The 23,312-nt window shown below is 47.3% G+C and overlaps 2 protein-coding genes across 2 annotated transcripts in view; one reads left to right on the top strand and one right to left on the bottom strand.

Moving 5' to 3' along the window:
* Nucleotides 1–17,336, top strand: part of LOC101523578 (kinesin-like protein KIF28) — a 44,860-nt gene extending 27,524 nt beyond the window's left edge. Inside the window, exons 11-23 of the mRNA XM_004578848.3 lie at nucleotides 416–506; nucleotides 1,413–1,467; nucleotides 4,039–4,162; nucleotides 4,919–5,066; nucleotides 5,863–5,981; nucleotides 6,438–6,545; nucleotides 7,850–8,124; nucleotides 10,005–10,139; nucleotides 10,750–10,916; nucleotides 11,144–11,252; nucleotides 11,480–11,676; nucleotides 11,984–12,120; nucleotides 17,153–17,336. Coding sequence (XP_004578905.3) covers nucleotides 416–506; nucleotides 1,413–1,467; nucleotides 4,039–4,162; nucleotides 4,919–5,066; nucleotides 5,863–5,981; nucleotides 6,438–6,545; nucleotides 7,850–8,124; nucleotides 10,005–10,139; nucleotides 10,750–10,916; nucleotides 11,144–11,252; nucleotides 11,480–11,676; nucleotides 11,984–12,120; nucleotides 17,153–17,308 — 1,821 coding nt within the window. The 3' untranslated portion in view covers nucleotides 17,309–17,336. The remainder of the gene's footprint in view (nucleotides 1–415; nucleotides 507–1,412; nucleotides 1,468–4,038; nucleotides 4,163–4,918; nucleotides 5,067–5,862; nucleotides 5,982–6,437; nucleotides 6,546–7,849; nucleotides 8,125–10,004; nucleotides 10,140–10,749; nucleotides 10,917–11,143; nucleotides 11,253–11,479; nucleotides 11,677–11,983; nucleotides 12,121–17,152) is intronic.
* A 449-nt stretch (nucleotides 17,337–17,785) lies between these two features.
* The window catches only part of SCCPDH (saccharopine dehydrogenase (putative)), a 28,263-nt gene continuing 22,736 nt past the window's right edge, over nucleotides 17,786–23,312 (bottom strand). The window contains exons 8-12 of the mRNA XM_004578488.3: nucleotides 22,594–22,713; nucleotides 22,109–22,165; nucleotides 20,154–20,265; nucleotides 19,263–19,344; nucleotides 17,786–18,417 (exon numbers count right to left, since the gene is read on the bottom strand). Coding sequence (XP_004578545.2) covers nucleotides 18,312–18,417; nucleotides 19,263–19,344; nucleotides 20,154–20,265; nucleotides 22,109–22,165; nucleotides 22,594–22,713 — 477 coding nt within the window. The 3' untranslated portion in view covers nucleotides 17,786–18,311. The remainder of the gene's footprint in view (nucleotides 18,418–19,262; nucleotides 19,345–20,153; nucleotides 20,266–22,108; nucleotides 22,166–22,593; nucleotides 22,714–23,312) is intronic.

The raw sequence follows: 23,312 nt of genomic DNA, 5'->3' as shown, positions 1-23,312 counted from the left end.
CCCTGTCCCCTGCATGACTCTCCGCAGTTCTGCTCAGCAGAGGCACAGGCCCCACCACTGCTTGTGTTAAAGAATGAAATGCACATAGGTGGACAGCAGAGGGCGCATGCCAAGTGCTCCTGTTACCATTAACTTGTACAGATCAACAGGATTCTTGGGGAGGAAGAGGTTTAAGGGAGATCTTGGGAGGGCTTCCCCAGATCCAGGTGGGAGCTGGAAGATGCTCTGCGGGCCTGAAGGCAATGGTGGGGTGGGAGGAAGCAGTGTCTGGGGCCTGGGGAGTGAGGCCAGGGTCCATGCAGCACAGAAGTGCTGGGAAGGTGCACCCGCCTCCTTCCCTGGGGCTTTGCTTTCTGGTGGGGTAGAGAGGTGGTCCCACCTGGGGACAGGAGACCCCGCCCCGTTTCACCTACAGGAGCAGCAGATGGTGAAGACCCTCCCTCACCTGCGCAACGTCAATGAAGACCCGCAGCTCTCAGGAGTCCTCAGACACTTCATCCCCTCAGGTATGCCTTGGTGCTCTCCGAGCCTGTCCGTGCTTCTTGCCCCAGCAGCTTCTTGCTTTTTTTTTTTTTTTTTTTTTAGCTTTTTTTCTTAATTGTGATAAATTATGCCACAATATGCTTTACACAAAAGTATAAAATACACTTTAAAAATCATACAAGTCATCATTTTTTGTCTAAATTAACAGAATTTGTCCTTGCTGCTGCTGTTCTCAGCAGGATGTCCCTGGGATTCACACATTTGTGGGGGCAGCCGCCTTGCTAAGGCTGCACACTGCTCCCCCATGTTATGCCCCCTGCTCTGTGGACACCTTAGCCAGGTGTGGCTCTCACTACCATCGTTTTGTGTAGTAGTTCCCAGGATGGATCAGCCCTTGCAAATGGGGTCTTCTCGACCTGAGTGAACACTGCTGAGATTGTAACAGGGCACCCAACACTGCAGTGACCCCGGGCTTTGCCCACTCTTTGCCCTGTGCACACTGGACACAGGAGCAGATGGCAGTGGGCAGCCGGGGGAGGAACAAGAGAGGGCCAGGCCTACCTGAGAGCCAGCAGCCAAGTTCTGTGTGGTCTCAGTCACTAGACAGCAACCAAGCCCACAGCCCAGGCCCTCTCCACTGTGGCCAGGCCTTGGCCCATCCCCTAAGGCCAAGGTTAATGGTTGCTTCCCCCAGAATGTCTGTGCAGCTGAAACTTGGGGAAAGTTCTCTCTCTTTTTCTCACACACACACACATAGAGGAAAACACTGCTGACAAGGCAAGAGCATGCTGCCAGTACCACTGTGCTTACACACCCCTCCACAGGATCCTGCTGGAGAGAGAAGGCCACTTCTGAACCCTCAGACTTTTCAACTCTCTAGGGCGGAGTGCTGACCACTTCTGACAATGAGTGACCCTAATTCTCTGCAGGTCCATGTGATGCTGGGCAGGCTGCTTCCAATGTTATCACTCTGCACGGTTTGGGGTAAGTTGCTATGATTCAGCCTCTTTGTCCAGCTTTCACGATATTTGACCTTTTAATCCAGAGGAGATTCTTCAGAATGGTTCATTCATGTGTTAGGTTATCAGAGAGAAGGCACTGGCTCATTTCCCTCAGATGCCCATAACAGCAGCAGTTAGGGCCAGGCCTGCACCAAGACCCCAGAACTCATTCAGGGTCTCCCACATAGGTGGCAGAGACCCAAGTACTTCACCCATCACCTGTGGCCTCACAGACCGTACATTAGCACCAGGCTGGGCTTGAGAGAGGAGCTGGGATTCGAACCCAGTCAATTTGATATGGTATAAGGATGTCTTAACTGCTGGATCTAGCACCTGTCGCCAGAGGAAGCTCATCAGTTGTGGGTGGACTGTGGCCACCAGTCCTGCTGGGTCAGCAGGAACAAGGGGCTCCCAGGCTTCCCCCAGCACCTGAATGATGTCCCAGGAATGCCTTGGTTTAAGGAAACCCAGTGTGTTGGGCTCACTTCATTTCCTTGGCTCTCACAGGGAAAGTGGTTTGCTAGATGTGAGTAAATACATACAAGGTTACATTAAACATTTGTGGAAAATGGAATTCAAAGGTACAAAAATGTTGAAAGCCATGCAGTTTTTAATGATGTGCATTATTGATTATTTTTCATTTGAAAGGCAAAGTTACTGAGAGAAAGGGAGAGATCTTCCATCCATTGGTTTATTCCCCAGATGGTTGTCATGGCCAAGGCTGGACCAGGTCAAAGCCAGAAACTTCATCTGGGTCTCCCACATGGCAGAAGCACAAACACCATGGCCGTCTCCTGCAGCTCTCACCAGGTACATCAGCAAAGCAGGGCCCGGTGCAGTGGCCTAGCAGCTAAAGTCCTCGCCTTGAATGCACTAGGATCCCATATGGGCGCCGGTTCTAATCCTGGCAGCCCCGCTTCCCATCCAGCTCCCTGCTTGTGGCCTAGGAAAGCATTCAAGGATGGCCTAAAATCTTGGGATCCTGCACCCACATGCAAGACCCAGAAGAGGCTCCAGGCTCCTGGCTTCAGATCGGCTCAGTTCCGGCTATTGCGCTCACTTGGGGAGTGAATCATCAGATGGAAGATCTTCCTCTCTGTCTCTCCTCCTCTCTGTATATCTGCCTTTGTAATAAAAATAAAACAAATCTTTAAAAAAAAAAAAAAGCAAAGCAACCGGGACTTGAACTGGCATCCATATGGGATGCTGGCATTGCCCATGGAAGCTTAACTTGCTGTGCTCCAGTGCCACTCCTGTAAGATACATTTTTTTTTACTTTTTTTTATTAATTATTATGCATTATGTGACATTTTCATAGGCTCTGGGAATCCCCCCATCCCTCCCCACGCCCCTCCCCCCTGGTGGATTCCTCCACCTTGGTGCAGTATTACAGTTCAAATTCAATCAAGATTCTTTCCTTGCAAACATATACCAAACACAGAGTCCAGCTACTTATTGTCCAGATGGGTTGAACAGTTTCTTGGGGTAAGATACATTTTTGCTGAACTTTTGAAGACCTGGGTCAATGTGGAAGGAGATCTGGCCAGGAAAGTAAGACAAGTGATGTCACAGCCCCTCCAATGCAGATGCATCCCCAGGTCTTGGTGTTTGGGGCCCTCACCACTTGGATGGAGACACAGCCCAGACCCTGGGGCAGCTCTCCCCCAAGGCCTCCCGCTGAGGTTTCTCATTCTCAGAACTGTGCTGAACTGCTCCAGGGTTCTCTTCTAGTCCAAGGGCCGTTGTGTTCTGAGGGCCCACAGGTCTCTGGCCAGCAGGTTGACCAGCTCTTTGAGAAAAAGGCCTTCTAAGCCAGTCCTCCTGAGTCAAAGCTCACAGGCTCTTGTGGGAGGGTCTGGGAAGGACCAGATGGCACCACTTGCCCCTGCACTGCCCACCTCCTCATCACAGCTTCTTCCAGAGGCTTCTTACCTCCCACCCCAGATTGTTTCCACACACCAGCCTGTCATTGCCCAAACGCCACTGATGAGCTAAGACCAGACACTTGCCCACAGGAGTCCTGGGCCCTGTATATACAAGAGATTTGGATGGGCATGCATCTTAACTTCTAGAACATTCCATGATGTCCAAGGAGTCAGGAATTTTCTGAAGCAGTTAGGAAACCTGTTACTCAGAGCACACGAATGCTGTGCAGCGCTGGATTTTGTTCCTTAGCTACAGCCCCAGAGACAGATCTCTGCTTACCTACAGCACGTCAGACTCTTTGTGCAGTTCCCCTCCCACATGTGTCTTCTGAAACATCCTTGTCCCCATGAGCCTTGCCCCTGCCCCATGCAGCCCACTCCGCTGGCCTGGGAGCTGGTGTGATAGCCCCCTGATCCTGGCACTACAGGCCCTCAGCTCATACATGTTCTGCTAGTGACCTAACTCATCCCTGTTGCAAGCTTTTTCAGAAGTGGGTGGGAGCTGTGCCTGTGCACCCCCAGCTGCAGCACACAGGGGACACCTGCAAGTGCTGATGAGAAAGCAGCACCTCGGCAGGCCACACTGTCTGGATTTCTTGGGTGACGTGGGCAAATGCTTTTCTTCTTAGAATTTCAGATAAACATGCTGTCTTTACAAACTTGGATGGCAAAGTGACAGTCACACCATACGACTCGTGCAAGGTCATGGTCAACGGGGTGCCCATTACGACCAAGACAAAGCTGCAGCATCTGGTACACCAATGCCCTGCTGGGAGCGCAGAGTGTCCCAAACTACGCCATGGGCAGGGAACAAGAAGAGGTTCCTGTGAGGTGTCCCGGGGTGGGGGTGAGGGGCTGGGAAGAGCCAGACACTGCCCAGCCCACTGGCCTCCACCAGGGCAAATCCCAGCAACCCTGTGGGCTGCTGGAGGAACAGGACTGTCCCCTAACTCACTGTGTGTCCCAGAGCTGCTGTGTAAAAGAGGGAGAGCTCCTAGTTGCCCTGTGCCTATCAGGCTGTGTAACATCTGGCCAGCCTGTCGCTAGGAGGGGCTATACAGCCTATGGCATCTCTCCAGCCTGTGGCTCCCCAGCCCTGTTCCCTCTCCCAGAGAGGGAACTTGTGCTCACTGTAGCCAGAAAGCCTGTTACATGGGTAGATAAGGTCCTGCACTCATGCTTGCCTCCTGTGAGCCCCTGTGGAATCTGCCCCTGGCTACTTGCCTGTGGCTATGGCTGCAGCTGCTTTGCAGTCCACATCCTCCTTGCAACCTTCCCTGGCATCCTCAGGAAGCTACAACTAGCCACGTCCCAACGCACTCTGCAGAGGTGCCTGCGTTGTGATGGGAGGGACTGGGTTGCTGTGCCCCCTACTGATTCCAGGTGGCCCACTAGGGCATAGCGCCCATGTGGGTCTCTTTGTGGCTGACCTCCCTCTCTGCTGTGGGGCAGGCTCTTGTTGGGGACAGGGATGCAGCATCCTCCACCGAGATCCTTCCTCCTCCCTAGGACCGCATCATTTTGGGGTCCAACAGTGCCTTCCTGTATGTGGGGTTCCCTGTGGAGCGCAGCAGTGGTGAGGACTGGAGCAGATTCGATTACGACTTCTTCCAGCTGGAGAGGGCCACTGCTGAGGGTGTGAGTGTGCACCAGCTAGGTGAGTGACCTTCTCCCTGGGCTGTTGTCCCTGCGTGGGGTCCTGTGCAGATGGTGGCAAAAGCCAGCAAGAGATGAACATGATTTCCAGGCACACAGGGTAACCCTGAGACCACTTTCTTGCTGATAAGAGTACCAGAAGAAGCAGGGTGGAAAGCCAGTGGGGGAGACTGAGAGGCAGACTTAGGATTGTGAGGTTGGATAACAATGGCCTCAACCTCACTGCAGACTCCTGAGTCCACAGCACCTGCTGCTTGACAGCTGGAGGGGACCTTAGGAACAAAACCCAGGCCCAGACCCTGGGTTCCCCCTGCTTTCCCCAGCAGTTACCTGGGGTTTGCCCAGGCCCAGGCCAGCTTAGCTTCCCACCCCTGGTTCTAGGAGGGGACACCTACCTTTGCTTTCCTTCATAAACTCACACAGATACAGGCTGGTGCTATGCCGCAGCAGATAAAGCCACTGCCTGCACCAGCATCCCATGTGGCTGCTAATGTGAGTCCTGGGATGCTCCACTTCCAACCCAACTCCCTGCTAATGATCCAGATGCAATTCCAGGCTCCTGGCTCTGACCTAACTTAGCCATGTCTGTTGTGGCAATTTGGGGAAGCAAACCAGCTGGTGGCTGGAAGAACTCTTTCTGTGTATCTCCCTTTCTCTGTCACTCTGTCAGATAAATCTTTAAAAATATATACATGCAAATAAATATAAAATTTAGCTCTGTGATGATTCATGGAACAAACAGGTGAGGGAAAGCACAGACGAGACATACACTTCAACCTGCCTGTGACTGCCACCAGGTGCCCTGAGCGATGGAGATGACAACGCAGACCCCAGCATCCTGGCCGTGTTCCAGGACTACATCAAGCTCATGCCGCTGGTGGCCGAAGCCAATCAAATGAGTGAAGAACTGCACAAAGTAACGCATCCAGAAAACGGCATTATGGCAGGTCCAGAAAGAATATCAAAGCCCAGAGCAGTGAGGGGCTTTCCCAAGATCCCAAAGTGACTGGTGACACCGTATAGGTTGTCCCAGCCATTGCTAGCCTTCCAGGACTCCTATCACCCACACTAACACTTGCTGGCCAGAATGTCACATCCCAGACTGGGCCTCTCTGGGTCCAGGTCCCTTGGTAGCTCCTGGATCTGGGTGAGCTCCCTTGTGACACAGGATCTTACCTGGAGCCCTTGTCCAAGGGTGATGACTATGATTAAATGCTGCTGGTATTCACTGTGGGATATTGCTAAGATTTTCTAACATTGCCTTGTGTTAGCAAGTCTGATTCATTCATCTTCCCTCACCAAGTCTAAGCATGAGAAAATGAAGGAGAAATTGCAGATGGTAGCACAGGTTGACCAGCATTTCCTTTGTCAGGACCTTCAAATGGAGTTAAAGGTGAAGAATTTAGCATCTTCTGATTCCAGGGGCTGCGACCTACAGAAAGAGGTCATGGTGAAGGTGACCAACCTGAAGACTCGTGAGGTGAGGCTGCAACTGGGGGTAGGCAGAGACGGGGCCAAGCCTGTGCACACCAAGTGATGGGCAAGAGGTGTTTAAGGTGTGAGCTGGGTTCCTGGGGCACCCCAAGGAGGAATGGGGCCTTTTGGGGTCTCTGCAAAATGCTGCTAAGGGTACCTGCACAGTAGGCTCCTGAGTGCACATGGTTCCTGCTATGAGCAGAGTGTGTGTGTATGGGGGGAGCCAGTATCTCATGACTTTTCTCCAGATTGACCTTGGTGCTCACTTCTGCTGCTGTAACAAGCTTCCAGAAGCTAAGTGATCCCTCATTTACTGCCTTACAGTGCAGCAGGCTAGAAGTCCAACATGGTTCTCACCAGGCAAAACGCTGCATGTCAACCAGGCTGTTTCGCCCCCTGGAGAGTTAAGAGAAAACACGTGTTCTAGCTTCTGGAAGCCACTTTTCTTTCTTCTTCTTTTAAAAAATAATACATTACTGTATGTTTTTAGAGGATTTATTTATTCAAAAGACAGAGTGACAGGGAGAGAGAGCGAAAAAGGATCTACCCCTGGTTCATTCCCCAAATGGCTGCAACAGCTATGGCAGGGTGTGGCCAAACCCAGGAACCTGGAACTCCAGTCTGGTCTCCCATATGAGTGGCAGGGGCACAAGTACCTAGGGCATTTTCAGCTGCTTTCTCAGGCACGTTAGCAGGGAGCTGGACTAGAAGTGGAGCAGCTGGAACTCAAACCCGAGCTCCAATGTGAGATGCTGGCACTGCATTAGCTATGCCAAGGTGTGGTCCCCAAGGCTGCCTTCTTGTGTTTTCAAATCTCAGCCACATAGCTCCTCTCTAATGGGTTCTTCCACACCAAAGGTCAATGTAACTGTTGTGAGTCCAGCTGGGGTAACCCAGGCTTGTCACCCCATTTTAAGGTCAGCTAATGCACAAGCTAGATCCTACCTGTAGGCTTTGCTCTGCTCTGCCATGTGCAATAATGTTCCCAGGTTCCCAAGGGCCATTCTTTCTGTGTACCCATAAGCCCCAAGACTTCATTTCTTCAGGAGGTCCATTTTCTCCCTCCATCATCATCTTCTCTAAGGTCACCTCCTGGGGTTGAACAACTCAAGCAGTGCTTCAAATGACAGCTTTCAGGTGTGGGCCTGGTGTTCCAGAAGAGCTTTCCTCGCAAAACCCCAGATTGGGATGAGAGGGTTGTGCTGTTGTGGGTACCCAGCCCCTCAGAGGCAGCATGGCAGGGAAATCCAGAGAGGAATTGTTGAAGAGCAGTGCTGGAACCAACAAAGGGGTTCTGTGTGTTTTCAGGTGTGGCTTTGGTCAAAAGCCAAGTTTATCAACAGAAAGTTCCTGATGGAGGAGCTTTACCAGCGCTTTCGGGATGGGGAAGGCAGCCATGTGGCTCAAGAAGACGATCCTTTCTGGGATCCTGTCGAGGTGGTACACTTGGGTTCAGCGCACATCTGGCTGCAGTCCCTTGCTTACCGTATGCGGTTGGAGGAGCAGGTGGAGATGCTCGACTGTGACGGGTTGCAGGAGGCGGTGCTGCATGTCCACATCGCCCCCTGTTCCCCAGCTGGCCGGTGGGTGTCTCCTGCTCTTTGTCGGGTTCTGGGTCGATCACATGTACATGTTCAGAGCGTGATTGAGTTCTCCTTAGGGCGTGACCAATTTACCCCACAGTAGTCATTCATGAGACAGGTAAAGGGACTCATCATGCATGTGTGATGTGGGCTTGTCAGATCCAGTTTCTGCGATGGTGGCCCAGTGAGCTGACCCTGAATACCCAGGCCAGCTTCAGTCCCTGGGGATGGAAGGAGAGAGAGGACACCCTACAAGGCAGGAGCAGAGAGGGAGCCTAGGACAAGAACCAAAAGCCCTGCTTGGTTGCAAATGGTGGGCCTCTAAGAACGGAGAAATTGCCATGGGATCATCTACAGGATGCTCTCCCACGCTGGAGCCCATCCTGCTGATGCGGGCGAGTTGCAGAAGCAGGTTGATGATCTCATTCACCCCTTCTCCAGTCTTGCCCAAGACCTGAACATCTCTTCGCTCCTTTCCTTTGTTCTAGACAGAGGCATCTCCCTTCATTCTGTGCTGTTATCTCTGGGGTCTAGCCTTGTTTTACATGATCACGTTCTATCACACTCTTGAGCAACTTCTACCAAAGCTGAGGTCTTCCAGCAGCCATAAGCAAACAGGCTGGCAGAGGGACTTGGTTTGAGTGCTAGGGTCTTCCTGAAGAGGAAACTGACTCAAGGTAGGAGTGAGAGAGGCGGGCACTTGGCCTCACAGTGAAGATGCCAGGGTTCCTCATCAGAGCCCACATTTAACTCCTGGCTGCAGCTTCTGAGTCCAGCTTCCTGCTAATGCAGACCCTGGAAGGCAGAGGTGGTGACTCAAGTAATTGAGTTCCTCGCAATCACAGGGGAGATTTAGATTGCATTCCTAGCTCCCAACTCCAGTTGTAGGAATTTGGGGAGTGAGCCAGCAGATAGAATCTCTATCACTCCTTCTGTGTCTCTCAAAGTTTTTAAAATTATTATTTTTAAAAAGATTTTGTTTTTATTGGAAATGCAGAACAGATTTATAGAGAAAAAAAGACAGTATGAAAGATTTTCCATTTATTGATTCACCACCCAAATGGCCGTTGTGTCCAGAGCTGAGCCAATCAGGAGCCAGGAACTTCTGTGTCTCTCACATGGGTGCAGGGTCCCAAGGTTTTGGGCCATCCTCGACTGCTTTCCCAGGCCACAAGCAGGGAGCTGGATAGGAAGTGGAGCACCCAGGACATAAACTGGCAGTCCTATGGGATCTGAGCATTTGCAAGATTAGGATTTAGCCATTATAATGGGCCCAACAATGAATTTTTAAATTAAAAAAAAAAATTACAGAGCTGAAGATTCTCACTCTCCATGAGTTTGTGTATTTTATTTTTAGACAAGAGACCGTGAACTCACTATTGTTACTGGGACTCCAACAAGTTTCTGGTTATTTGGCCACCTCAGGTGCCTGAGAGTTGCACACCCCACTTCAAATTTATAAAGCAGCATTCTAGTTTATTGGTTTCAGATTTAGTGCGCTTGGTTGATGCGAGACATAGAAGACAACCCAAATTGGCTCCTACACTTGGAAGCCTGGGTCTGACTCAGCATTGGGGCAGCCAGCTGGCTCACACCATCTCACTGGGGACCCACTTGACATTGAATGAGAGTGTAGTACTCCATCCTTGTGCTCTTACTGCATGAGCAGTTTCTATTCCTTTGAACTCCAAGACTTACTGAAGTGCTAGTGTAAGGTAGACTCCCATTAAGTGTCTCTTGAATGAATGAATCCTACAACAGGCAATATTTCCTCTCCTATAAGCAGAACCAGTTCTTATGGGTTCCATTTAATTCTCTTGACATCACAACCCTGACCTCCTTAACCCAGCCCTGACCTGAGACAGTGTTCTCTCTTGTAGAGCCCATGGGGAGGAAGATGTGATCATGGACCCTTTGGAGCTGCTGGGCAAGAGGATGGATTTCCAGATTCGCATTGTCCAGTGTCTTGGCATCAAGTGGTTGAAGGAAGATGCGAAGCGGGGCATTCAGATAGGGTACCAGCTGCGCCTCAGGGCCACTCTGCCCAGACTAATGACTCTGGGGCTTTTCAGGGAGTTTTCTTCAAGGCTTAAAAAAGTAGCTTATCATGAATTTTCTTACAAGTTTCTCTGCTTACTGAATTCTACAATAACCATTCTCTCTAGTTAACTGAGAAGCCACATGTCGCTCCAGGCTTCTGGCTGTGGTCAGTGCAGGTTAAGCCTTTTCCATGACTGAAGAAGGATCATAAATTTTAGTTATCAGAAAAAAATCCACTGAAATTGTATTACATAGGTAAAATTATGCTTTTTGATGGAAAGAACTCTATTGTGATGTGGCAAGAGCATGAGATATGATTAAATTATGATTAAAAGTAAGGTCATAAAGAAAGGGACCTTTAAAGAACACAAATCAAGCTAGCATCTCACAAAAAAAGAAAGCCTGTTCACAATATCCCTCGTTTTGTATTAGACATCTGCCAGGACCCCACAGCAGTAATAGTTGTTCCAAGAATCAATGCCAGCTCAGCTCTGATCCCACTCTTGTGATTCTCTGGCTCACCCGATCCTTCCTAAGTATGTTCCTTCTCCCTTTACACTACATTTTTAAAAATCCTTTCCTCAGATACCGAATTTACGACCTTCCAAACACTTTATATACCAAGCCAGTCTGGAAAAACGCGAATCCCCAAATTGGAGAGACTGTCCAGTTTGCAGTCTTACACATGTCTCAGGAGTTCCTGAATTATTTGCAGACCAATGCTCTCATCATTGATCTGTGGGGCCTTCAAGGTACTTGTTTACTTATTCTTTTGCATTGTCCACTCCTCAACCATATAGAATGTCTGCATACCTGGTAGCTGCAATGAGGAGGCAGAAGGGCGGGGTCTACAGCAGTATACAGGATCAAGCCTATCCCCTCTGGGTCCTTGGATGCCAGTCCTGGTGCCACATGTCACATGTCACTGAGGCTGGACGACAGAGACGCTCCTTTCCCTAACAATGTCTCTCCCACACAGAGGGCTGCGCCGAGTTGAGCTGTTCCCAGGTGGACTTCAAGGTCACAGGGGAAGGCCACATCCTGGTAGACATCAAGAACCTTCCTGCCATGAAGGAGACAGCCCAGGTGTGTCTGTGTCCAGGCTTCACGGCTGACTGGAGGGCATCAGGGATACCCTCGTCTATCTCCTTAACAAAGGTTTCTTCATTTACTCACCTGTACCCCAATAGGCTTAAATCCTAATCACTATACCAAACCCCCTGTCCCCCACACACACCATGTTGTGAGATTTTTATCACCTCATGAAAACTAGTCTCAAGAGGTTTCAGAAAACCCAGCACAAGGCTAACCTGAGTTGTTTCTTGCATACTCCGTCAAGCCAGGGGGGCAACGCTTATCTACAGCTGCTCAAGTTAGAGCAGGAGACAGAGCTGCTCCGAGACATCAACCGGGCCCTCCGTGAGGAAAACGTGCTCCTCAAGGGCTCGCTCGCAAAAATGAGCTCTGCTCCACAAGGTGAGGAACTGCTACCTCTGCCATCTGTGTTCTTAGGTTTGTCCCCACTGCCTGCATTTGGGATGCAGATGTGTCTTCTTAGGGAGTAAACTTTTTAATGAGTTCATTCATATTTCATTTCATAAGCAAAAAAAATAAAAAGGTGGGATATTTGTCTTCTGCACGCTGAGATCCCTAAGGATGGAACCAAATTGGTGCCACGGGTCTGCTGGTAGGTGCCACACAGGTAAAGAAACACAGAAAAACCCAGTAAACATGAATGGGTAAGGGTCCCCCCTTCCTCCCCTGGCAGGTAGCACTTCTGGGACTCCAACAACACCTGGAACCATAGCACAGCTGTCAGCAGCTGGAAGGGCTGATCAGGCATGCGTCCAGCAAACAGGCTGCGACAGGGAGTTTGCCAGAGCGCTCAAGACCTTCTACCAGAGCATGAACATGGCCCGAGGGCAGCTGCTCAGGCTGCGACAGAGCAGACCCCCTGTAAGTAACCGAGGTGCGCCTGGATGGTGGATGCTGCTGCGCTTCCTGAGCAGGGGGATGCATGTGTTCAAACCAAGAGTGAGTTGATGCCCTAAAAGTGTGAGTGATCTGCCCTTGTGGGCTGCCATCCATCTTTGCCCTGGTCTTTCTCCTTTAGGGTACATCTGACTGGCTCAGGGTTGCCACTGTAGAAGTGACATGCATTTACTATACAATATGCAGAATATCCCTAAAAATAACTTAGGGTTATCATCATAATGTCAAAGGTAATGTCTCACATGTGAGAAAATGTGGTATTCTGTGACAAGAACTCCTGGGAACCAGGAATATAATGCACATTCCTTTACCTGACAAAGGTAATCTCAAGCAGACGTTCGGCAAACACAAGGCTTAAAGGTGCATCAACACACTCTTTCACCTCAAGCAGGCAGGGATGCTAGCTGTCCTTACTTCTGTACTGGAGCTTCTAGCCAGAGCAGGAAGGCAAGAAATAGAAAACAAAGGATTAGAGAAGGGAAAAGAAGGAAGTTCCAGAAACAGCCGTCAATACTTACAAAGCATATTATACTCATTCACTGCCTCAGTCTCTCACAACCGTCCTAGGAGGTATATATCATTATTTTTTTTTAAGATTTTATTATTATTGGAAAGCCGGATATACAGAGAGGAGGAGAGACAGAGAGGAAGATCTTCCATCCGATGTTTCACTCCCCAAGTGAGCTGCAATGGGCCGGTGCGCGCCGATCCGAATGCCGGGAACCTGGAACCTCTTCTGGGTCTCCCATGCGGGTGCAGGGTCCCAAAGCATTGGGCCATCCTCAACTGCTTTCCCAGGCCACAAGCAGGGAGCTGGATGGGAAGTGGAGCTGCCGGGATTAGAACCGGCACCCATATGGGATCCCGGGGCTTTCAAGGCGAGGACTTTAGCCGCTAGGCCATGCCGCCGGGCCCGGTATATATCATTATTAACCTTAATCTACAGTTGACAGGTCCAAGGCACAAGAGAGCTTTCATAGCTTGCAGGGGATACATCAGTAAGCAGCAGGGCCAAGAGCCATACTCAGCCAGGGTTGCCCTGCAGTTCATAAGCCCCACCTCATCATGCACCTTCAGATTATTCCAAAATTACTCATATAAATAGAAAATCCTACAGATTTCTAGTTAACAGAATTAGTTATGAGACAGACATAATATCAACATTTAAATATTAACTCTGAAGGAGTTGCTGCTGTGGCACACGTTAAGCTGCTGCCTGCAAAGCTGGCATCCTATATGAGCCCTGGATCAGGTTGGGGCTGCTCTACTTTCAATCCAACTCCTTGATTCTGTGCCTGGGAAAGCAGAAAATGACCTAAGTCCTTGGGTCGCTGCATCCACATGGGAGATACAGGTGGGAGTTCCAGGCTCCTGGCTTGGCCCAGCCCCTGCCATTTGCAGAGTGAACCAACAGATGGAAGATTTCCAGCTTTCCTGTGCAACTTTGCCTTTCAAATAAATGAATGAAAAAGTATTTTAAAAATTAATTATTTGAATATAACAACAAAAAATGTTTTAATGAAAGATATCATTTATAATTGCACCAAATATATGAAATTTTTAGATCTATAGCTAATGTAAAATACACAAGACTTCTATGGAAAAAAAATCTTAACACTTGAGAGATACCAAGGAAAAAACTCAAAAATAAATGGAGAAGCATGTCATGCTTCCACAGTTTAGAATTACTGTTGTTAATCTCTCAAGTCTCCCCAGGATTTCATGTCATCCCAATCAAATGTAATGGGACCTGAGTGGGTGGGGGTGAAGCTGAAGATTAGCCAACACAAGCTCAAGAGCCAAGAATAAGGTAGGAAGATTTGCCCTAGCTGACAGACTTACCTCAGTGCTTGCGTTACAGAGAGGATAAGGTACAGACTGGATGTTGTTGATAAAGGGACAGAGCAGAAGGTTCTGGAATAGGTCCACTCAGGCCTACAGGCTTGATGTACAAGGTAGGGAAGCTGTAAGTGAGTGTGACAGATTGATCTGCCCAAATAGTGCTGACCACCAGGAACAGAGAGGGTCTTCAGTTTATGATGATCTGATGACTTATGGGTGACTTGTGTCTAGTAGAAACCTAGAAAGTGTACTTTGCTGGCATGGAACAAAACTAAAAATCAGTCTGGCACGACTCTCTCTTGAATGCTGGGAGGTGGCAGCAGCAGGCAGCCGAGCCCCCAGCCAACCAGGCAGTCACCTTAAAGGTGCTGCTGCTCACCTGTGATGTTCTGCAGATTAGGAGTCCTAAAACACAGTTCCACCTACCCAGTGGATTTACCAAGATGTAAATCCCTCTGTGAGTTGAGGAGCACCTGAATGTACAGGGAAAATGATATTGGATTCCTACCTAAATTAAATATCTAGATGTAAAAGGCACAACCCTGAAACAGCTTTTCTGTGTTTTAAAAATATTTGATAGGCAGAGTGATAAAAACAGACATAAATATCTTCCACCTCTTGGTTCATTCCCCTCATGTTCATGACACCAGAGATGCGGATAGACTGAAGCAAGGAGCCAGAAACTCCATTTGGGTTTTACCCAAGAGTGGCAGGAACCCAAGTATTAGAACCCTCGCCTGCTGCCTCCCAGAGTGCACAGCAGCGGGAGGCTGGGTCATACAGTCCCAGGCTCTCCAATATGGGACACATAGGCATCCTAAGGGCAGATTAACTTGCTGGATCACAACACCTGTGTCCTCTAAAGCTTTAAGAACACACCTCAAGAGGCTATCTTCACGACCTCGCAGTGGATAAAGACTTCAGGACATAAAAAAATCCTAGCCTTAAATCTTAGGGGAAAAAAAAAAATGCCTCTCTCTCCACCTCTACACTGCTCCATCCATTGGTCCACATCCAAAATGCCCAGGTGACAGGGCCTGAGCCTGACCAACACCAGATGTGAGGAGCTCAATCCAGGGTTGGCAGGAACTGAACTCCTTGGCTGTCACCACTGCCTCCCAAGGTCTGCATTAGCAGAAAGCTGGCATCAGGAGTTACAGGCAGGTACTGAACACCAACACTGCAATATGGGACATGGGCATCTGAATCACTCAGCCAAACACATAGCTTTGAAGAAAGACACTGATATATTCATCTACATTACAACTGTGAATTCTGGTGCATCATGAGCCACTAAAATGCCAAAAAGAATGGGAAAAATAATTTTCAACCTATTTAATATACGAAGAACTGCTATCCCAAATAAATGGCTAAAAAAGACATATAAAAAAGGAACTTCAAAAAGTAGAAATCAAAAAGTGCAATAAACTTATGAAATAGAGTTTAAATTCATGACAATTTGGGTAGTACTAATTGGTACACAGTGAGATACCATCATAAACCCTGCACACAGGTAAAAATTCAAAGTCCAACAGTATCAAGTTTTGGTGAAGAAGTGAATGAGCAAGCTCTTACGCACATTTGGAAGGAGTGTAAATTGGTACAACCACATCAGAATTATTTGGTATATCTCATGAAGAGTTGAAGGCACTCTATTCTAGAAGCTGGCAGTTTACTGCCTGCTTTCTCCATGGTGTCAACTGGATCTGCAGGAGTCAGCCCCAGCAACCTCAGACTAAAGTTCTCGAAGTCTGGTCTCCTAATAGACAGTTTCGGTATTATCTGGGATGGTGGTGTTACAAATGAGAATCCCAGAACCTAGTAACTCAGAATCTGTGTGTTTCTTTAAAAACCTCCCAGGTAGCTCTGCCTTAGAGTTTGCACTATGCTCACTCACTGCTGTGTAGCTAATTACACAGCATTCTGGAAGACCTGAGAAATAGACACTGTGCTTCCTGCTTTTGCTTCAGAAGAGGGAGCCTCTGGTAAGAGACCAGGGTGCCTCACGTCTGCAGGGAGTGCCCAGCGTCATGTTCCCAAACAGCCCAAATGGGAAACATCCCTGACAGGCACCCCTTCTGTCCCTGCAGCACACTGCTGTGAAAATGAGCTAGAGCTACATGCAACAGAGATTTGCCACAAGTGACTGAGAGACCTTTGAGTCACATACATGGCCTCATGTAGGGGGATTCCATCAGCACTTCAACCAGGCGAAACACACTCCCAGGGATGCATTCTAGGTGGCCTGTCTAGGAGGCAAGAAAATGATCACACACATCAGGCTAGGGCTACCTTTGAGGGAGGAGAACACAGCAACAGCAATAGCCTGCTCGAGCATGTGTGTTCACTCTACTGGGCCTACGCGTGCATTCTGCATGTATCCTACACAACAGGAAAAAACTGCTTAAATGAAAGACAGTGTAAGTCAAGGTAGAAGTAAACCACAGCCTGGGATGATCAACTTGTTACACACTGGAGACCATGTTGGAGCACAGTGGGTAAAACCGCTGCCTGACACCTGCATCAATGAGAGCACTGATTCATGTCCAGGCTGCTCCACTTCTAATCTAGTTCCTTGCTAATGGACTAGAAAAAACATGGAAGATGGCCCAAGTTCCTGGCTCCTGCTACCCACATGGAACACCTGAAAGAAGCCCCTGGTTTTAACATGATCCAGCCACAGCCAAACTAGCCATCTGGGGAATGAGCCAATACACACAAGATCTGTGTCTTCCCCTCTCTCCAGCTTTCAAATACATAAATAAATCTTTAAAAAATTAGTTATAGGGCCCAGTGCGGTAGCCTAGCAGCTAAAGTCCTCATGTTGGATGCATAGATCCCATATCAGCGCTGGTTCTAATCCCGGTGGCCCTGCTTCCCAACCAGCTCCCTGCTTGTGGCCTGGGAAAGCAGTCAAGGATGGCCCAAAGCCTTGGGACCCTGCACCCACGTGGGAGACCCTGAGGAGGTTCCGGGCTCCTAGCTTCAGATCAGCTCAGCACCAGCCGTTGCGGCCACTTGGGGAGTGAATCAACGGACGGAAGATTTTCCTCTCTGTATATCTGACTTTGCGATAAAAATAAAATAAATCTTTTAAGAAAATTAGTTACAGATTGAATAGCTCTTACCCATTTTCTTCCTGTCACTTATTTAGGAAGATGATCAAATGCTTCGACCATTTGTACACCAACAGTCCCAGATGTTGAAGGAGTTTGGGGACCTATTTGAATCCAGCTTGTGGAAACTGAAAAGTGATGTTGCTCTTATTGTGAAAAAGAAGAGAGAAAATGTATTGCATATCCAACTGTGAGGATCTACCAGCCGCAAATATGAGATACAAAGAAAGATTGTGCAGCTCTAGGACTTAATTAAACCCATCCCACTTACTCAAACTCAACTTATTTCTTCTATGAGTTTAAGCAAAGCAACTTGATTTTAAGTCTGACAAAGAATCCCTTAACAGGGTATAGGCGAAATGGGAGGTACCTGAGATAAGTGGTTAGCCTGCCTAGGCTTAAATTCTTGTTAAAAGTCCAACATGTAGCAATCATAGAGCTTACTGCATCTCACCTTTCCCCAAGCCTCCTTTCTCATCTGGTAGATGGGTAGAACAACACAATGTACTGCAGTTAAAGAATTTGGAAGCTGCATCGTTGAGACTTATTACAGGCACAGACCCAGGGAAGGGATGGAGGAGCAGCCCCAGGAATGGCAGGACAAGGGGAAGGTACCCGGGCAGCACACTGCACTCACCAGTACACAGGCAGGTCCAAACACAAAGCCACCATTCATTTAGTAACTCTTTATTATTCAACTCAGGTAACAGTCCAAAATCAGTGTAGATGGATGAAAAACTAGGCTAAAATAGAAAAAGCGCAGTTTCATTTAGCAAAAGCTCACGCAACATGTACAGAAAGTCACTGGCAGATGAGATCCACCCACCACTATGGGAAGGTAGGCAGCAGCGACCACCCTGAAGGACCAAGCGCACCCTCACTGAGGAGTGCTACAGTGACACTGACGGGTCACCTCTGCTACCATCTGACCGGCCGGCTCATTCATAAAAATTTACCAGACACATTTCAATGAAAAAATGAATCAAATATCAGTTTTCTCTCACAAGCAACAAAATCATAAAATCAGCTGAGATTTAAAATGTAAAGTAAGTTAGTATAATTTCCTGCTTTTAATGTGTAGATATTTTAGACTTGACAATCTTATCCACATATTACCAGACAGATTTAAAGAATTTTAAGTATCAAACAAAGCTATTAATCCATGCGTTTTATGGCTCCAGTTAATTCTTCCAATACTTAGACTTCAGAGCTGCTAATGACACTAAATTCAATGCCACGTTGGTTGAGTCTGTCAATCAATTTTGTTCTGCAAAAAGCTGCTCCAGGTGTGAAGACCCCGCCCCTGCAAAACAGTAACAAGAAACAGTGTAACAGCGTCTCTCCAGATTCATCTCGGCAGGAGTAGCTGGCAAATCCCTGCACCGCCTGGAGGAGAGGAGGTTTCATTCTGTCACGGCTACTTTGGGTTTCACTCCTAAGTCAGCCAAACTGGTAAACAGCTATGACTGAGAAGAAACCAGTGCCACAGCCCCTCCTGTCTACATGGCTCTGTCCTGGTGAGACTGTCCATGCTCTCAGTGTGCTCAAGGGGCTAACTGAGCACCAACCCAAGTAACCACTGCTGCCCACACAGCCGGAAGGATTAAAGACTTGGGTAGAATAAGCTTAGATAATTATTATTAAAGTACACAAAGACTTATACAAGGTGAAAAAATTTCCTTCAATATGATAGCTAACATTTATAAAATATAAAATGTACCTCTAAGGGTACGTAAGTATACGAAACAATTTACTTGCGTAGACTATTCTGTGAAAAAATACTGAAGTTTTACTACATGCACATTTTATTTCTATTGTTTAATATGAGTTTAGGTTTGCATATGCACACTTATAAAGCCAGTCTAGTTTTATCGCTGTCTCTGGACTAACTGCTTTGATAGGAGCTGAAGCTGATTTTGGTGGCTCTTACAATTTGCTGTTTCTGCTTATTTACTTCTGCAATTACCTCCAGAGGCTGGAAAGGAGCAATGGTGAGAGATATCATAATAATTTTAATGTACCCATAATCTTTGGATCAAAGGAAATACAAATGCTTGTGTGCATACCCAAAGCCTGAAAAACAAAAATAAGGTAACCGACAACACAAATGGAAAGGGTCTCTTCTAATTAGAAGAAAACCAAACTTACGTCTTTGGAAGATTGGAGGAATCGTGCAGAAGAGTCATGGCTGCCTGTACCATGGCTATGGGAGTAGCGACATAGCCAGCCTCTGAAGAACACAGGTGAGAAAGAGAGCATTCATAAAGTTTGCGTTCACTAACCCCAAACCAAAGGATAATTTTATATCGCACTGTAGGTATGCATAAGTTTCTCAATAAACACTGTGGTCACCATGTAATACAGGTTGAGCCGTCCTCCACTGCTTTCCCAGGCACATTATCAGAGACCTGAGAGGGAAGTGGAGCATCAGGGACTTGGACCAGTGAGTGTCACACACTCCGGCTTTACTAAGCCATGCCAGCTCACCCCTTCTCTTAGTAATACTAATTGTAATACATCATTTTGAATTACTGAATGAAATACTAATCATTTTCACTCTTTGACAAAATAATTTTAAATTACTTATGTAATTTGTGCAAATGCATTTCTAAAGCAGTGAAGCCAGGGGTGGCATCATGGCACACTGCATCCCATATCATAGCGCTCTCTCTGCTTCTAAAGCAGCTCCCTGCTAATGTGTGCTTGGAAAGTAATAGAGGATGGCCGAAGTGCTTTGGCCCCTGCCCCCATACAGGAAATCTAGAAGCTCCTGGCTCCTGGTTTTAGCCTATTGAGGCCCAGACTGTTAGAGCCACTTGGGATGTGAGTCAGCAGATGGAAGATGAACTGATCGATCTAGCTGTCTCTCTCCACTCCCTCCCACTTCTGCCTTAACTCTGTCAAATAAATAAATCAATCTTGTAAAAAATACAAAATAAAAATAAACCAACTAAGCTTTAAAAATGATATATCTTAAAAGCATGCCACATTATAGGATAAAACAATGTAAAATCCCCAAGACTCAGGGCATGTAAATACCTGGTCCTTTCACCTGGGTACAAATTTTGACATTTGGTTTGTTCTGATCAGGACTAACGCCTTGGCTGTATCCTTGACCAAAGAATGTCATTGTAAATGATGAGCCATCAATCTGAAAAAGAGAACAAAGGAATTGTCTATAAATACCTCAGTTACTCCTTGAACACAACACAACCTGTGATTCTACTTTATACAGTGCATTCCAGTAACTACAGACATCAGCACTTCACCAGCCAACAGTCTCTTACCCTCAAAAAACTAAACCCTAAGTTTTGAAACCAGTACTGTGTTGAGAACAGGGGCCAGGGTAAAGACCAGGGATGGGGCATGGCATGGCATGACTCAGGGCATGGGAGGAAGAGTGGCAGCACCATTAACAGACAGCTTAAGAAGAAAAGCCACAAGGAGGGTTGACACAGAAAACAAAATTTAAGCACTGTCTGATGTGGCAGGATAAAAACGACCAGCGAGTAGTAGAAATATGGACCTTGACACACAATTCTAATTGTTCCACTTAAAGATGTAAAAATTTTATTCAAAAAATTAAGGTCTAGGGGACTTAGCTTTTTCACAGCCACTAAAAGCAGGAAGAAGAGAATAATCCAATTATAATCAACAAATGTTTGGGGGAAAGAAGCTTAGATTTTGACAAGTTAGGTTTGAAGTCACCACGGGAAGATTTCTTACAAAGCAGCTGGCTATGTAGTCTGGAGATATGGAGGGTCCTGATCATATGTATCACTACTAAACTTCTGGGGATGGAGTTCTCTGTAACCCACTTGAAGAAGTGGCAGAAGCAGAGAGGAAACATCACAGTGATTACCTCAGAAGCCCAGGGGAGCAAGCATCCAACTTCTCCCACAGGACATAAAGCAATTAAAAGGTCAGTGGAGACCATGAAAGGGGAAGGGAAGGTCCAGCATTCTTTCAAGTGAGGACAAACACTTGGCATGTTTATAGGACAAGGGAAGCGAACCTAAAGGGAAGCGAGAGGCAGAATCCAAAGGATGGCTGAGGAGAACCACCTGAAGAATTCATGAGGCAATTTGCTCAAAACTAGCAATCACAGCTGGCTAGGATACAGGCGAGTTTGCATCTAGGCCCCACCATCTTCTAGCTACGTGAACCTAGGCACCACCCTGCTTTAATTCCTCAGCTGTGAAAGGACATGTACAAACTCAGTGGCTGCTGGAGGTCTGAGATGTGAGGCGAGCAGCCTTGGGCCTGCAACCCTGTAAATGGTGGAGGGGTTAGGCCCTGCACGGAGGACCATGCCATCCAGAGAGGAGGGAAGAAGGTGAAGGGGCCCATAGTAACAACAGGACTGAGGGAGTTATCTGAGGGGGTCATCTGAGGAGTGCACCACAAGAAGTAGGAATTGGGATAGTATGTAGACAGAGAAAATGGAGCTAGGACTAATGGAAAGTAAAACATCAGCAAGGGATGCTACAATTCCAGCAATGGGGAAAATGTAAACATGCTTTGTCCAAGTGCTGCAGGGCCAGGCGTAAAGGAAAGCTAAATGACCAACAAATGGGAAAGAAAGAGGCAGTCCTACTGCCAGGCCATCAGACACACAGTAATTCACTTAACCGGCCAGGGCAAATAAAACGAGTGAAACTTGGGTGCTTAAGAAAGTAAAAAAGAAGAGAGGGCAGGCTTGAGATAGTAAAAAAAGAGAGAGAGAGAGAGAGAGAGAGAGAGAGAGAGAACAGGCAGAAATGCAGTAAGTATATTTCAGATCCTGTGAGGTTCAGAGAACACCACCAGCATTTAGCAGCTGCAGGATCTCAGGCAAGTTTCCTGGCTTCCATTCCCACTGCCAACACATATTTGAAGAACTTCAAAGAGTGTCTCTGAAATATGTTAAGTGTCCCATCAAGTCTAACATGTGTAACTTCAGTGAGGAAAATAAAAAGCAGTATTTTGAAATCTGGATCATATAAAAGGATTACCTGTTTCTGTGTTGGACCTTGCTTTGAGAAGTAACCGAAGGAAAAGAGCCACGGGAACTAAAGAAAACAAATAAATCTTTAGTGACATTTTTTTTTAAAGATTTATTCATTTTATTACAGTCAGATATACAGAGAGGAGGAGAGACAGAGAGGAAGATCCTCTGTCCAATGATTCACTCCCCAAGTGAGCCGCAACGGGCTGATGCGCACCGATCCGAAGCTGGGAACCTGGAACCTCCTCCAGGTCTCCCATGCGGGTGCAGTGTCCCAATGCATTGGGCCGTCCTCAACTGCTTTCCCAGGCCACAAGCAGGGAGCTGGATGGGAAGTGGAACTGGCGGGATTAGAACCGGCACCCATATGGGATCCTGGGGCTTTCACGGCGAGGACGTTAGCCGCTAGGCCACACCGCCGGGCCCTTTAGTGACATTTTTGAAAACTCATGGCAGATATTTCTAAAGATCTGTTCCAAAAACCTTACTTACTTTTATCAGAAGTTGCCTTCCAATGCCAAACCTCACAAAGAATAAGAAGAAAAGTCCTGCAAACATCAGCTTAATAATAGAAGAGATGCCGCCCACTGTTACATAAGCAGCATACTGAACCTGGATTGAGAGGAGCAAAATATTATTCTCTGCATTTCAGACCAAGTAATACAAGAATATAGGCAATGTATAGTTTACTCTTCTGTCCCAATATGGCACAAAAGGAGTTTGCATTTCATGAACATTTGCATTTATGTTCTGAAAGTTCATTTAGAAACCAGACAAGGTTAAACAAAAAAAAAAAAAAAAGAAAAGAAAAACTGTTGCAAATGGTAGTTGGCTTCCCATGCTGCAATGCAAAAATATAAAAAAATCCTCATTAGTCTTAGTACATTACAAAATGTAGATTCTACCTACAACCTCTTCTGTGAAAAAATTCCTTCCACGCGGACACTTGAGGTCCAGTTTACACGTATAGTCTCAGCAAGGCAGCACTGATTTCCCTCACACAGGGCAGTCATGAAAGGACCCAGTGTCCTGGACATCTCCACACACCACAAACACAGTGTTCTGGCAGCTGAGACACTGCCTAGGGATACAGTGGGAGTCTGACACTCAGTTCCCTGTATGTCACATTACAAGGTATTCAGTGGGCCAAACTGGACTCAAAGGAGCAGAGCTATTACCAGCCCCCTGGCTATCTATTTATTTCCAGAGGC

This window comes from Ochotona princeps, chromosome 10 (assembly GCF_030435755.1).
Source record: "Ochotona princeps isolate mOchPri1 chromosome 10, mOchPri1.hap1, whole genome shotgun sequence".
Classification (NCBI taxonomy): domain Eukaryota; kingdom Metazoa; phylum Chordata; class Mammalia; order Lagomorpha; family Ochotonidae; genus Ochotona; species Ochotona princeps.
This window is presented reverse-complemented; position numbering and strand designations above follow the sequence as displayed.